We start from the raw sequence: 17,884 nt of genomic DNA on the forward strand, positions 1-17,884 counted from the left end.
CTGTGATAAGAAAAGAAGAATAAATTAGGAAAAGTGAGTATAGAACTACGTAAGTGTTCAATTTAACTTACATTTTTGCCAACTCAGATCATATGTGGTAACCACATCAGCTTTTTCACTAACCAACAAGTGCGTAACACGAAACACCTAAAGCAAACTAATTGATTGGTTAAATTTGCAACACAATATAAACTTAGTGGCTTAATTAAGAAAAAATAAAACATGGTGTCAAGTCAAATTTTTATGTAAACTTAATGTCTTTATGCAATCTTCCTTTAAACAAATGAAGAACAAGCTATGAGAGAAAGCTACATCTGCACATCTCCGGAAAAAAAATGGGATGTTTTGCCTCCTTATTCTGTCAAATAAGTAGAGCAAGTATTTCTCATTATTTATATCTAAAACTTTATCCAAACATAAAACCAGATCAATGTGACATCCTCATTTTCATGACCATAAAATACTTATTTAGTTATGCTTATTTCATTTCAAAGTATCATTTCTAACGAATTATAATGCAGAATTCGTTCCTAGTAATGTGATAAAATTCTTACCAAGCATTCTTGAAGAAATGTGTTTCATTAATAACTGTGGGATGGCATCATCAATACAAAACATAAATATAACAAAAATATTACAGGCCTTACAATATTTTATTATACTATGACTTACAAACTCTTTAAATCACTCAACATCCATGGGCCTTCGTACGACTACATGTGATACAATGAAACTGAGTGGGTCAGGCTTGGGGGGCTGGTAAGCGTATAGGGTTTCCAACCCACAATAATTAAGTTCTTTTAATTATGTAATTCACATCAAGTGATTTACCCAATTACCTATTCTTGTTATTCTCACTTAATGATCCTAAAATATTGATCTCAAGGGACCTATCATAAAGATCATCATCATCAATGAGTAGACAATATTGATTAGGGGATTCCTTTAGCAACATGTGTCCATAAAGCAACCATGAGGGGGGGGGGAGGGGGATAGAGTACACCAACGAACAGATAATTCATTAACACCTACAACTTGCGAGCTTGTCAGCGTTCCACCGGACTGTCTAGAATGGTCTATGGTCGTCATCTATACTCCACTAGACGACTGGTTCATCAAAAGTCAAGTCCTCATTTCATCATTTTCATCACCCATCCCTACACAATATGTTTTATATAAATATATGAAAATATGTATATGATTAAATCAAGTACAATCATATAATTCATTTAACACAAATATCAAGTAATACAAATAATAGGCACACATATAATTTAATCATCTAGATACTTTCTTTCTATGTGTAAGCTGAAAGTAACTATACACTCACTTGTTAAGTGGATGACTGGAAAGTTGGACAGTGCTTCGCTTCAGCACTTTACTTTTCCTTTGATATGACCTAGGTTCAATTATCACTAAGTCTTAGTTTATTATCTCTTATGACAAATTAATAGCCTAGATTCCTCAACAATCACAATGTCTACTGATCTATAGCTGATAAGAGACACCCAGGTAGGATCATATTGGAGGTAGGGTCCATTTGGTATACAAAGTATATTGTTTGAAAATCCCCGTTAGTAGATCAATCTGTATTATGCCGTTGGAACCACTGATAAATTTATTTATAAATTCATAACAATGACTATGAATTTAAATATAAATTACACTAAAATAGAATAGAGTGTAATTTAACTTATAGAGATTCCCTAGAAAAAAAAAAGTCTAGAAATTGCACTGACAGAGTTCCTACTCAATGGCTACTACTTGTCGGGCACTCAGGGGTCGCAGGGTTTCCCCAGTTTACTAGAAACTAAGGAAAAATGGCTATAAACCGAAGAATATCGAGAGAGAAGGCATCTAGGGGTGAGATACGAAAAGCTTATACGAAGGTGGGTATTTAAAGCCTGAAAAAGAAATGTGTGTCGCACCCTGTCGGTTTGCTCCACGCACTATGTCGGATGGGGTGACATGGTGTTCATCTAGTGGTGATACGTGTTGCAATCTCGTGGGTTGTCGATGCGTGCCACACTATGTCAGAGGGGGTGACATGGCGTTCATCTACGCGTAGATTTTTTAAAAATCTTAGAAAACCCATATCTTCTTCATACAAGCTCCATTTTTGACGAGTTTTTATATCTACATGTAGCTATCGACGAGATCTACAACTTTCGTTTAGACTATGTCGGCTAATTTTGATTTTAATTTTAAAGTTTCATTTTTAATAGGCTTAGACTGTTAAAATCCGTTAAAAATTAATAACTCTCTCGTCCAACGTCAGTTCTTGATTGTCATTATATCGACAGACTTCTATTAATGAGATCTTCGATTCCATTTAGATTGTTCCGGCTAAAAATTAACCGATCTAAAATTTGATTTCTGGGTTGTATACTACTACACTGAATCTTAGATAAATCATAACTTCCTCTAATGAAGTCAGATTTAGACGTTCTCTATATGCACGCTCTCGTTTTAACGATTACTACGACATTCGTTTAGATTACTTAGGCTAATAAGAGATCTATCTCTGATTAACTATTTGCAACATTCGATGTTGTAACGAGTCGAACACAAAACTTCAACGAATCGTAACTTCTTCGATATACATCTGATTGGAGCTTTCCTTATACCTCCATAATCTTCATCACGACTACTTCTTCTTTCATCAAGGTTATACATCCTAATTATTATTCTATTTTAGAAGCGTATTTTATTCCTATTTTATTATATCATTTTAAGCACGTATACTACATATATAAATCACATATTACTCAAATAATTCTCTTTATTTACTTCATAAAGGGATACAATTGTCAACTACATCATTTTATTAACGCTTAGTCGCCTAGTGAGAAACGTGGATGTTACAATCGGAAACTAAGCCATCATCATCTAGGCAGTAACCTCTTGTTCCCCACGCATGGCTTTTGCATGTCATTACAGAGGGAGACATTAGCATAATTATGCATGGGCCATTAAAAAGTATTTCCCCCATACCAATCAGAATAAGTGAAGAATAGGTCAGGGACAAATGTACCGATCAGAGGCCGGTACTCTAGATATCGTTACAATGGTCCCGTCATCTATACGAAATCCTAGCTATATAAAAGAGGAGGAACGTCACCATAACAAGTAGAGTTCTCTAGTCCCTTCTCACTTAACACTCATTCATACATTCTTCTCCTAAGACTAACGAAAACGTCAAAGTACCTTCCCGAGACCTCCTCCCGGGGCGCAAGTGATGTATTATCTGATTGTAGCTACAGGTTCCCAACGATGATCTCTTTTACAGTGTTGTGTCTCACCTATGGAACGAAGCTGTAACAAATGTGATGGGGAAAAACAAAGCTACAATGGTAACCACAAATACATAATTAATCTTAATGAAAGTCTTTTTGTTTATATATATATATATATATATATATATATATATATATATATATATATATATATATATATATATATATATATATATATATATATATATATATGGTTAATCTTTACTTGGCTAAATTTTTCCGACTCGAATGAATCTTAAAGGAAGCAAATAAATAGGCTAATTTAAATGCAACCAAAACAACCTCGATGTAAATTATATGGCCAATATAATCACCCTAAAACACTTGGTAAGCAATGAAGAAGAGATACAAAAAATTTAGAGTGGAAAACTCCACAAAACAACTATTATGACTGCTTCAAATCCACTATCATGAATATTTCAACAATACAAATTCTTCTTTAAATGTACTGGATCATCATGTACTTGGAAGAAACCTACATGTATCAAGTATATAAAACCAAAACAATAAAGAGAAACGAAGAATATCACCAAACAAAGTCTACTGTCCAGCAAGCAAGCATAATCAACGATGTGTAAACTTTTGTAACCGTTCAACTCCATATGACTGTTAAAAGCATTAGGGGTGCTTTCTCATGTATCAAAAACAAGAGAAAAAAAACCCAATGAAAAGAGCTACTTAGAAAGTCGTACCCATGTGTTTGGGTGCATTAGACCATACGGTATACTAAGCATGAGACTGTCTGCGGTATACGTGGCCACGAACCACAATCGTGCACACCGTCCCCGTGTGTTGTCGTGAGTCTCGTTCGTTGCGTTTCGTGATGGCTACGACGAGAGTGGATGACCAATGAGAATCTGGCTTGCCAATTCGACCGTTCAACGGTCATATTTTTGAAGTTTTTAATTTTTATTTTACGTATTTTTGAAGTTTTTAATTTTTATTTTATTTTCAAACTCATTACCTATATAAACATAATACATAACCCTCACCTTTCATCAAAATTTACATTCTCTATCTCTAAAACAAAAAAACATGGATTTCTTTAAGAATTTTTACTCAAATCATGACAGAGAATTCATCTCGACCTTCTTCAATGTTATGCAACACATTCACGATAGAGAAATTTTGAATGTTGCACGTTCAAGAGCGGTCGTCAATCATGATCGTCAAACTGCACACGACTTATTAGTACGTGATTACTTTACCGATAATTATCTTTACAATGATAACTCGTTCGAACATCGTTTATGTTTTAATAAAATTATATTTTTACATATTAGTAAAGCTTTAGAGGCCCATTACGATTTTTTTAAACAAAAACCCGATGCTAGAGGAATAATGGATTTTAGTAGTATACAAAAATGTGCGGCTGCACTTATGTGTTTGGGATACGGTATATAGGGGTGTGCAAAAAAAACCGCAAAACCGAAAAACCGAGCCAAACCGGCCAACCCGAAACCGAATAAACCGAAACCGAAAAAAACCGAAACCGAAAAAACCGGATATCAACGGGTCGGTTTTTGGTTTTCATATTTAGGTACCCGCGGATACCCGAACCGAACCGTTTGATTATATATATATATATATATATATATATATATATATATATATATATATATATATATATATATATATATATATATATATATATATAAGTAAAAAAAGTATTATTTCATTAGTATTATTTTGATTGATCTATGAGTTCAATAACCTAAACAAAAATCCATATCGACAACTCTAATTTTGTTATTCTATGTTCATTTGATTTTCTTGTTATTTTTAGTATTGTATTTATTATACAAATTATAATACATGCTATTTGAACTTCATTACGTTTTTTAAACTTCATTATGTGTTTTGTAACTCTTTGACTTACTAATTTTAAGAAAGAGATAACTAAAATGAAGTTTGTAGTTACAATTGAATTTAATTTTTTATATTTTAGCGGGTACCCGTGAACCGAACCGTGGTTACCCGCTTTCATACGGTTCGGTTCGGTTCGGTTTTTTTGTCAATACGGTTCGGTTTCGGTTAGTACGCATGATGTACCCGCCCCGTGGTCACGGTTCACAATTTTATTACTATCCGAACTGAACCGCCCCGTGAACACCCCTAACGGTATAGCCTTTATGCATTCGACGAGTATTTGAAAGTGTCTGAAAGGATCGGTGTTGAGTGTGTAGATTGGTTTTGTATATGTATGTATAAGGTTTTTCACAAAGAATGGTCGAATCATGTATTATAATGCATAATATGATTATTGAAGATGAAGGTTGAGCGATTTGTACGTATGATCCGGACGACGTTGTCATCCCGATTGAAGAGTTCGTACCTGGAACGACTGAATTTTTAACACGAGTTGTTGAAATTCATAACAGTGAAACGATATTCAAACTTCGAAAATATGTCGTAGAGCATTTGTACCAACTTAACATGAATGAAGATTAGATTTTTTTATGTTTTTTTTTTAATTTTAAATTATTTAAGTAATGTAGTTTTTAATATTAATGTATTGTTTCTTTATTATTGAACGAAAAACTAGTTAAAATAATCAATGTTTTTTTTAAAATTTTAACATTGTATTTTTCAATTAAAAAAATTAAAAAAAAAATGATGTTATGTGGAGTGGTAGTAAGTGGTGATGATAACTTAACGTTGCAGTGATTAGTGGTGAATGTTGGGTTAATTGGTTTGGCATAGGAAAGTTTTTTTATTAGTCTTTTAAGTTTTATTCCTGCATGTTTTAGAGTCCAATTAGGTTTCTAATTATTAGTATAAGGAGTCTCTTAAACTAGTATAAATAGGCACATATGTTAGACGTTTTTATTAGGAATTTTCCGTCGGTTATTAATAAAGCTTGAACATTAAGCAAAGTTGTAGATATCCTTTTTTGCTCTTCTCTTCCCTTGTTTTTACCTTGATTACATTTAGTTATTTTTACACTTGGTATCAAAGCGCGGTTTCGTTGAAGGGGTGTGATTCGAGGTTGATTAGAAGCAACCCCGGTGTCTTTTAATCAGGCTTGTGAGAGACTAACCGGAGGCGCGGAGTAAACGAACGGGAAGACGTCAAAGCATGTGGCTTTGATTCGGTTCGTTTTGCGGGTGACAGAAGACGGTAAAGGTGGTCGTGACCTTGTCTTGTTGTCCGGTGGAAGAGTGCTCTCGGAACAAGCTTGATTAAAGAAGTCGGGGTTAAGGAGAAAAGGATGGTGTTGGTTAAAGAAGGAGGTTCGTTGACATATCAAGTTCCGGTTTTGACTCCAACGAATTATCCGGTGTGGGCGGTTAAAGTCAAGTCAATTATGGATGCACATGGCATATGGGAGACGGTCGAACCGAAGACGTTAGATAAAGCACCAAATCAAAAGAAGTCAAAACAAGCTCTTGCTTTTTTGTTTCAAGCGATACCCGAAGACATGGTGTTGCAAATGGCGAGTTACACCGACCCAAAGCAAGTGTGGGATGGGCTAAAAACACGGTATTTGGGAGTGGATCGGGTAAAAACGGCTCGACTTGCAACCTTAAAAAGGGAGCTTGAAAGTTTACGCATGAAAGAGGATGAAACGATTGATGATTTTGTGATGAAATTATCCGGTTTAGCGTCAAAAGCAAGGAGTCTTGGATATGAGCTTGAAGAAGGTGATTTGGTAAAAAGGTTACTAGATTCAATGCCTAAGCCGTTTCTCCAAATCGTGGCTTCAATAGAGCAATGTTTCGAGTTGGATTCAATGTTATTCGATGAAGCGGTTGGTAGATTAAAAGCGTACGAGGAACGTATAAGAGGAACCGAGAAAGTGGAGAACACTCAGGGTGGGTTGTTGTTGGCTAGTGACGAAAAATCACATGTTTGTAAGCATTGTGGCAATGGACGTTCAAATCGGGATGACTTTGGACATGGCCGGGGAAGAGGTCGGGGGTTCGGGAGAAGTCGAGATGGTAATGAACGTGTCCGGGATAAAAGTCACGTTAGATGTTACAAATGTGGTGAGCTTGGTCACTATAAAAACGAGTGTCCTAAATGGGAAAAAGAAGAGGCGGGTCTAATCGAAGAGGAGACTGCATTGTTCTGAACGAGTGGCTCGTATGACCAAACCGATTAAGGGGGTGATTGTTGGGTTAATTGGTTTGGCATAGTAAAGTTTTTTTTATTAGTCTTTTAAGTTTTATTCCTGCATGTTTTAGAGTCCAATTAGGTTTCTAATTATTAGTATAAGGAGTCTCTTAAACTAGTATAAATAGGCACATATGTTAGGCGTTTTTATTAGGAATTTTCCGTCGGTTATTAATAAAGCTTGAACACTAAGCAAAGTTGTAGATATCCTTTTTTGCTCTTCTCTTCCCTTGTTTTTACCTTGATTACATTTAGTTATTTTTACAGTGAATAGGTTTAAGTGGTAGTGATTAGTGGTGAGGATAACCGAGTCATATATGCAAACAAATGACTATAATAAGTAAATGATGGAAGATATGTGTTTTCAAGAAAGGGTAGATGTTCTTTAGAACTCAAGTAAAGACATTGTCTTGTAAAAACCATGTTTTAGAAAATAAACTAAAACCGAACAAATTAATGTCTAAAAAGAAACGACTATATAGTTTCAAAGATGCGCATTTGCACTTATTTGTTATATATATCTTAATCAAACATTCAAACGCCTGACGGTGGAGGACCAGGGTATCCACTATTCCCGGACATGGAAGCACCATTGCTAGATGATCCGGGGTCACCCTGTAGATACTTTCCAGTAAAGTTAGGGAATCCGAACATCATCATCTGAGGTGGGAACTGTGGCAGCACTGTCATCGGCATGAACATCTGTGGCGGCACTTGGTGGTGCTGCTGGGGTAGCATTGCGTCAGCCGGCGGATCTTGAACTCTCCCGTACATGTCTGGCCAGACAAACAGGTTTGGGTTGGCGTTGGTCGGAGCCCATGAGTAGCTCTGGAATAAGAGATTCGGGTTGAGTCCTACTTCATCAGCTGGAGGTGGTGACGGAAACTGGTGGTTATGAATAGGATTGGTGGTGATCATGGTTGTAGGGTCCGTCGGCAACGGTGATTGCAACCGTGTAGTAGTGTTGATTAAAGCTTTAAGGGCATCATGGCAATGTGGATTCTGGGCAATAACCATCATTGCTGTATGTAGACCAATAACTGGTGGTTCTCTCTTCAAGAAAAACTCTTTCCCATATAAAGATTCTACACAATTCTCAAGTCGGAACTCTGATGGATCATGGACTGCCGCCGACTTCAGATGACCGTGACCACCCTCTGACGATGGTTGGAGCTGCTGCTGCATTTCATCAAGTGCATTCGAAGTTAGCAGTAATTTGGGTGGCTCTTGGATTTTAACCACCTTATCATTACGTGGTTGTGGTGGTAATGTGGTGGCACCACCCTGCATCATCCATGTCGAGTTACAGCTCGTCCTATCCGTCGACAGGTTGTTCCTTTCTCCATACAAATCCCAAATGACTACATCTTCTTCAAATGAATTTATGTGGTCATCAGCAACTGCAACATTGTCATCTGTAAATTTAATTAAGTGTCACAAATCTTGATCCTGAATATATATTATTTTCAAAACAACATTTATTTTACCATTATCAGTCTCATCATCGGCAATCTCTTTCCCTTTGTAATTTGTGATGCAACTCCCCATATTTATGGATGATGGGGACTTCGCTCGGCGTCGTTGAGGAAACAAGGATACTAGGGGCCGGAGCTGATCAGATCTATTTGATCCACCTCCATCATCAGGAGAAGGTTCTTTACTTTGATCCACACCTGATCGATCAAGTCAAATTACCAATAAGTATTGTATTCAACATTTTTGTACAATTTCGAAGAATCAAAGCGTACTTAGTAAAATTTATTTTTACCACAATCAACGCTTCCTTCGCATGTCAAGCTCGAAGTTTTCTTGATCATACTTTGCTTAAGTGCTGACTTGTTGGGGCGTCCTCGTCGCTTTTTTGGCTCTTTTCCATTGCTCTGCAGACATAAAAGAAACTTATCTCACTAATGATTTAAACCAGTATATATACATACAAGCTAGGCCACCACATGATGAAAATTTCATGTTGTCGCATGCATGTGTCTTTACGATCTTTATTTGTAAAGCTGTCACGCAAAACAGAAGATGAATGTAGAGCTTAAGTATTACCTTTGGTGGGAGGACGACGGATTGCTGATTGATGGTAGCTTGTCTATCGAGAGATGCGAAGATGTCAGATAATTTCCTCCTCTTGACGGGTGTCCTCTTCCGCTTCGTAAAGTCGCTTATCTTCTCCAACACAGATTGGGATGGGGTCTTGACCTTCTTGGTGTTTTTTTTCGAATCACCATTTTGCTTCTTCATTTTAGCAGTTTCGATAGGAGGTGCTAATGTGCTATACATATATAGTTTTTTCTTGTCATGTCTTTAAAATATTAAAAAGAAAAATTAAACTACCAATTTTTTGCATATTGATAACTAAATTTTTTGAAAGTTCAACAAAATGACTTTCTCAAGGTCCAATAATACATTTTCTTTTTTTCGGTATCTCATTTTCTTTTTATTGTGGTAATGATGCCCAAAGATAAAATCGTATATATATTGAAATACACAAAAACCATATGCACTGATTATGTAAATAACATACTCTATAAGATTATATATATATATATATATATATATATATATATATATATATATATATATATATATATATATATATATATATATATATGGGAAAAATGAATATATCCTTAAGGGTATATAAGTTTAGGTACCCAAACTCATCATACTATGTTGTTTTGTATCATATGAGTACATTGTAATTGTCCAATGTTCTTATAATTCAACTTCTAACTTGATTTACTTCTAAGATTTTTATAAATTTCACATATATCGTCCTCTTACATAATTTTCATTTTCAACTCTAATATATATAACCTAATAGGTGTTCGGCAAAAAGAAGTGATATAAGAGGAAAACAATAGTGAAATTTCGAAAATCTTCAAAGTAAATCAAGTTATGGTTGAAGTTTAATAACATTATAATGAATATATCAAACAAAACAACTAATTATAGTGAGTTTTGGTACCTAAGCTTATATACCCTTAAGGGTATATTCACTTTTCCATATATATATATATATATATATATATATATATATATATATATATATATATATATATATTACAACCACACCTAAACTTAAGCACTAAACCTTCTAAAACCACGTCGTTTTATTAACTAAAGATTGCAATTATGGGATTCACAACTAATACTTGAAGGTGCAGATTCAAGATTGAAGCAATAATTTTGACATGGAAGCAAGAATATTGATTGTCTTCGGCCTTCGTGTTGGTGGAAAACAGTAATATTCACTGGGTTAAGTAATAAACGATAATAAATGACAAAAAAATAAATAAATAAATAAATAAAAAAAAATAAAAAAAACAGGTTTCATTAAATGATAATGAAGGAAAGGGATACGGGGAATGATATATTTATCAGCTGAAAACCGAAGCTGGTATATTTACAAAGGTAAAACGACACAATTGAAAGGTTTAGTACTTAAACTTAATTAGATGTGGCTATAATTATTTCCCCATTTCCATTTCACTTGGTAATATATCATTCCTGATAGCATTTCTTTCCTCCATTATCATTTAATCATCCATTTTTTTTCATTTCTCCTTTATCGTTTATTAATTAATCCCAGTGAACATTACAATTTTCCACAATCACGAAGATCGAAGACAATCAATATTCATGCTTCCCGATCAAAATTATTGCTTCAATCTTAAATCTGCAACTTCATGTAGTTGTCGTGAATCACATAATTGAAATATTAAGTTAATAAATTACGTAGTTTCATTAGGTTTAGTACCTAAGTTTAGATAAAGTTATAATGTATATTCATTTTGCATATATATATATATATATATATATATATATATATATATATATATATATATATATATATATATATATATACTAGCAGTGTACCTGCGCAAAGCGGCGGGGTGTGTAAATTATTTCGGTGATATGTTCCTCTACAAAAATGTTATGTTACAAAAGAAAGTACATGTCGAAGACAAAATAATCAAACTATGGTGTTATTTGGGAAATGAAGTCATTTTTTGTTCTTGGATGGTGGGCTTTATAGCAGAGGATGGAGCAAAGAGGTATATACGATTAGAGGGATATTTAAATCAACATGCTAAATTTAAGGATATCTAAAAGGGTTCAAAATTTGAATGAATCCGATATTTGAGGGAACATATCAAATTGTTGAGAAATATAAGGAGATTTGATGATAAATATTTGAATTCAAAATATGGTTAAAATTTAATATTATTTTATTAATGATTACTTGTACTATCAGCTTCATCATTTGTACGTTTTAAAAAAATATTATTATTATATTCAATCTATTTTTAGAAATAATTAGATTTTTTTATAAGATAGTATATATATATATATATATATATATATATATATATATATATATATATATATATATATATATATATATATATATATATATATATATATATATATATATATATATATATATATATATATATATATAGTTAAGATACAAAGATTGGTGAAAACCCAAGAATTTTTTTCAAAAGTATATTCCTAATCTTTTTTTTAATTTTTTTTACCAATCATTTTCATTAAGAACTTAATTCAATGAAAAAGTTATAAAAAAAATCATTTTCAAAAATGCGTGTATTTGTAAATTTCTTAGTTACACATATGCACATCAATATTTGTATATATATGCATATTTATGAAATAAAATTTTCTTTTAAAAAAAAATCAGAAATGCTTAAAAACCAATGACTAATGTCCCATGAAATATTTTTTTTAAATATTTTCAAAACCAATACCACTATTTGACGTGCTAAATCTAAACTTAAAAAAAGATTAAACAATTTTTTATTGTTGAAATGTTCACATATGCACATCTCATTGTTTGTATATGTACATTTGAATACGCATTATATATATATATATATATATATATATATATATATATATATATATATATATATATATATATATATATATATATATATATATATATATATATATATATATTCAATTTTTTGTGTTTTTTAGCGTTTTCATGTTGAAATTATTTTAAACACTAGCTTTAAGTCTTATGGTTGTGTTGGTTTTGCAAGTTTAAAAAAAAAAATACAAAATACGCATATATACACATTTCAAAAAAAAAATAAATAAAATAAAATAAAAATTGTTTAATCTTTTTTAGCTTAGAAATGGCTTAGACACCGTATTTTAAAACTAATGGTTGTCTTCGTTTTGAAAAATATTGACCGGAAAAAAAAATTCTTAGGTTCAAACTTATCTTTGAGTTGTCAATATATATACTGTTTATTGTGTCCACATAGAATTGATTATGGATCAATCATTTTAATTATTTTAAAAATGTAATTAATGCATATTAAATGCTGAAATATTAATTAATACTTATTATATTTTTAATATGTAATATGCATTAATTACTTTTTTAAAATAACTATAATGATTGGTCCAGAATCAATCTTAGATGTACACAATAGATAATTACAACAAAATAATTTATGTCTCTCTCTATATCTCTCTCTCTCTCTCTCTCTCTCTCTCTCTCTATATATATATATATATATATATATATATATATATATATAATAACTTAATCAATGTTTTCCAAAAAAATGATATATAAGTTGCTATAAAATATCAAATTAATGCTACTAAATAAGATCTAATCCAAAATTAATAAATATATATAGACATAAATTAAAATATTTTTTATTAAAAAAGTATATAAATCGACCAACTCTTACATTTCAAGTTTTCAGTTCTCACCAAAAGTGTGGATAAAATAATTATATGATTTTCAATAGAAATTAAATTTCCTTCTATTTTTTTATTCTTACATATCTTTATACTCATAAAATTAAGACAAGTGTAAAAATCAATAGAAGATACCGAGAGAAAGAATTAATGGTGTTCACATATCTTTATTTTACATGAGTAGGAAGCCATGTTTTGAAAATCGGACCGTTAAATCGGCGAAAACCGGAAATTTTTTTAAAAAAAATTATTTTTTCATTTTTTTTAATTTTCATATAATTAAATATAATTATGATATAATCCGTTTTTTTTCAGTTTTTGAAATCGGTCTGACCGATTGGATTACTTGAACCATCAAACCAGTAAGACGACCGGTTTAGTTTCCAATCCGATTTTCAAAACCTTGGTGGAAAGATAAATAAAAACAAAAAAAGATATAATTTTTCTTTTCAATAGTCTATAATATTAGATCCATATAGATTTGTTGTTATATTTTCAATACAGTAAAAATCAATGATATTTTTGAACTTAGAAAATTTTGGAAACTTTTAAGAGTAATTGCAAGATCTATGGATATATTCTTTAACATAATTAGTTTAACGTACAAAAAGACTTAGCGGCACAGATTGTTGTCCATTAACAACTCGTTCGTTATACGATGATAATTAAATTAAAATATATATGAATATGATAGATGATAATTCTAAAATTACAATAAAATATAAATAATTAAATTAAAAAAAATAAAAATAAAAATAAAAAGTAGATGTAGATTAATATTGTTGGTCTTTTACTCTCTTAAGGATGATGAATATAAAGCAAAAAAAAACGGTGATGTATACAAAATTTATGTTGTAGATGTGTGTATGGTGAAACTTTATTTTCGATATCAGAATATCTTTTTGATCTACACCCAATTAGCTAAATTATCAAAAAGTTGAATAAAAAAATGTTCTACGCCGATTATGTAATTTGATCTACGCCAGTTAGGTATTTTATCAAAAAGTTATGTTAAAAAGCACCGATTTATGTGTAATCAAGTAAACTTTGTACTGCACATAATCAAATGGACAATCTTGCACAAAAAAATAAAAATAATAAATAAATAAATAAAAGTTGAAATAATCGTTTAAAAAAAAAACTAGAAATAAACGTTTGACAACAAATTTGAGAATTGGTTCCTAAATTAGACCTAAACTTGTAATAAGAATGGTAAACATGTTCTAGATTGAAGATTTTACCATAAACAAAAAAACAATGCCTAAATCAAAGATCGACTTGTAAATTTCTAGGTAAAAGGAAAATCAAACTTACCGAAGTGCTTTACTTTCCAATTTTGTTACGCAAAGAGATCTTGAATGATTTTAGATTGAAAATCTACACAACAACAAAATTATTTTTTCTACCGTAACCGATCGATCTTCTTTTTCATTGTTGAATTGGGAATGTCTGAGCGAAGACTCCAAGACACACTCAGATTTATACTCAGGCACCACATATGCACTATACTAGTATGATAGATGTGACTACTTTTGTTGTCTTGAAATTAAATTATAAACTTTTGGTTATATATATATATATATATATATATATATATATATATATATATATATATATATATATATATATATATATATATATATAGAGAGAGAGAGAGAGAGACTTCAAAATGGTAACAACTATGATAATAAATCTGGACCTTTAATTTCAAAAAAATATGGCAAAGATAAATCAATTTTTTTTAATACCAAAAAGGCGGTGACAATTTTGTAATTAGTCGAAACTTAATTTGATTTTCTTGTTAGGGGTAAAAGATATGAGGGTAAACTTGTCATGGTTGCCCGAGAAAACCCTAATTGATACTCTTATTGTGATTTCAAGAATTCACACTTTCTTTCTTTTTCCTTTTGCTCTATATATCTATAATCTTCTTCTCCTTCATAAATTTTATTGAAAATTACAAGAATGATCTTTTAAATTCGACTTAAATCGAAAGAGGATGGAAATCAATTTGCTTCTTCATATTTTACCTTATGTTACCTTCAATTTCTTCAAAATCTTGATCGATTTGAAGAGAAATCAATTTAATTTCAAGTCAAAATAGAAGTAGGTGACCTCCATTTTGGTACTTATTATTTGTCATTTTTACTAGTGTTTTTTGTTTTTTATTTTCTTTTTTGTTTTGAAACTCTAATAAACACATTTTGTGTTTTATTACTTTGGTGTTGGGATTTTTGTTGTTATTTAAGGTTAAAAATGTTTGTTAGTGATTATTGCTTTCTAAACTCATGAATGTGTTCATAAATGATTTTGAATATAAGGATGATTGCAAGGTATTGGATCTAATGTCTCCAAGAAACCATATCTTGAAATTTTTTGAATTCTTTATGATTTTCTTGTTGTTTTCATTTGTTTTTTTTACATGGTAAGTATTGTTATAGTTATTTATAAAAATAATATATGTTTTTTCTTGAGATTAACTTGATAAAAAATAAAGTGATATACATTTGTCATGTAAAACTAAAGTATGTATCATTGTTTTGCGTAACAATAAAAATCAACGATTTTGGGTTTAATGAATGCTAGATACATTTAAAGAGTAAAATATAATTATGTTGTGATTTTGGTTTTAAAGAACATGATGATATAAAGATCATATGTTAGATTGCTATTAACTGATATAATATTTGGTTTTGAGAAAATGTAGACTTTTAATAATATTAAAAATTTACGTTGCATCTTGCTTTTAGTTATCTGAAAGCCCGTAGTAACAAATTTTAGGCCATTAAAAGAAATCGTTAAATTTCGTAAATAGCAATATACTTTCAATTATTTGTTTATTATAGCATCTTAGTTTTATAACTGCTTTTTTTTTGTTATCTAAACCCTTATGATACAAAATGTGATGTTTATATAAATAACTTGGTAATTAATTTTGTGTTATTTTGTCTTGTCTTTAAAAACTGACAAAAGTAGTTTATATTTTGTAGAAAACAATATCAATAAGTTTCAAGAAGAAAAAGATATGTAGTGAAGAACATTGAAGCTTATTTGTATAATGTTGATGTTAGGGTTCAATATATTAGAGTTGTATGATTGATGGTTTGTTTGTTGGGCATTTTTTGTTATTTTTATATTATCAATGGTGTTGCGATGTTTTATTTTGTAGCAATGTTAATTGGATATATATAGTGTGTAGTTAGTTCTAGATTATGCATGATTGGTGTAATATGGTTCAAAAATAGTGTTAATAGGATATCTTTAAGTAGTTGCAAAAGAACTTGGTTTAGACACTTTTTGGTTTATAATGGGTTTTCTTGATTGTGTGTTAACATACACTATTTTGTTGTTATCTTTGGTTGTTAAGAAATTTTATTAAGTCTTAATGGTACTATTTTATTTTAAAAAAATCAAATATTATTGGATCATAAAACTTTATAATGTAAAATTTGATAATTCTTTTAGATCATAAAAAAAAAATTGATTCATAAACTTTTGAGCATGTTTTTTTGTATAAAAAAAAAATTTAATTTTACAATTATATATTATAAAAATTTACATAATTTTAATATTGGATCATAAAATGTTAATATCATATATTTATGGACTTAAACAAATTTAATTATGTTTTGTTTGAACCATACAATTTTCAAACGTATTTTATAAATAGTTGAATCATTAATCTTTTTTATTATAAAAATATTTTAAACAAGTACTTCAAAACTAATAAAGATACAAACTTTTAAATCGTGTATTTTTGGATTGTATGTAACTTTTTTTGCAACATAACTTTTGGATTATAAATATTTGGATCATAAACATTTCTATATTATAAAAGTACTTTAACTATATACTTCAAAACTAAATAAAAATCCAAAGTTTTATATTTTTTTATTTTTGGATTATATATAATCTTTTATATCATAACTTTTGGATTATAAATTTTAGTTATTAATAGTCATGATAAAAAAAATTATGATTCGTCTAATATTCTTTGGTTTATAGACCCTACCTATCATATGTTTTGGATGATAAATTTTAAATATGTATATGGATCATATAACTTTGAATCATAATTTATAAATAACTAGATTATTAATATGTTTTATTATAAAAGATATGTTTTATTATAAAAGTACTTCAATTATATATTTAAAAACAAATAAGATCCAAACTTTTATGATGCATCTTGAATTTTGGATCATAGACAATCTTTTGCATCATAAATATTTTATTATAGATATGGGATCATAAATTCCAGTTATTAATAGTCATAATCCAAAATTTTATGATTCATCTTACATTTTTTGATCATCCATCTTGTACATTAATAGTTTTATTATAAAAATATTTCAGTTATATACAATGATAAAAATCCAAGCTTTTATGATGCACCTTGCATTTTGGATCATAAACAACCTTTAGCATCATCAATTTTTTATTATAAATATAGGATCATATATTTCCGTTGTTAATGGTCAATGATCTAAATTCAATTTGGATGATATGTTATATGTTTGGATGATACATCTTATGCATGGTAACTTTTTGGATTGTAAAATTTTTATTTTATCTTTTTTGAATCATACACCTTTTGAATATAAAATTTTCTATCTTAAATTTTAGGATCTTCAATTATTAATAGTCATGATCTAAACTTTTATGAAGCATCTTATATTTTTAGAACAAGAATCTTATACTTTATACGCAACGTCCCAAAA

At 30.1% G+C, this 17,884-nt stretch overlaps 1 protein-coding gene across 1 annotated transcript; it reads right to left on the reverse strand.

Moving 5' to 3' along the window:
- Positions 1-7,791: 7,791 nt before the first annotated feature.
- Positions 7,792-9,278, reverse strand: LOC144998742 (uncharacterized). The gene is made up of 3 exons (XM_078958474.1): positions 9,181-9,278; positions 8,900-9,085; positions 7,792-8,827 (listed from the first exon to the last, which is right to left on the reverse strand). Exons 1-3 carry the CDS (start codon positions 9,227-9,229, stop codon positions 7,947-7,949), a joined length of 1,116 nt encoding a protein of 371 aa, XP_078814600.1. The 5' UTR covers positions 9,230-9,278; the 3' UTR covers positions 7,792-7,946.
- Between the last annotated feature and the right edge of the window lie 8,606 nt (positions 9,279-17,884).

Source organism: Lactuca saligna, chromosome 5, assembly GCF_052625555.1.
Source record: "Lactuca saligna cultivar CGN05327 chromosome 5, ASM5262555v1, whole genome shotgun sequence".
In the NCBI taxonomy this organism is placed as follows: domain Eukaryota; kingdom Viridiplantae; phylum Streptophyta; class Magnoliopsida; order Asterales; family Asteraceae; genus Lactuca; species Lactuca saligna.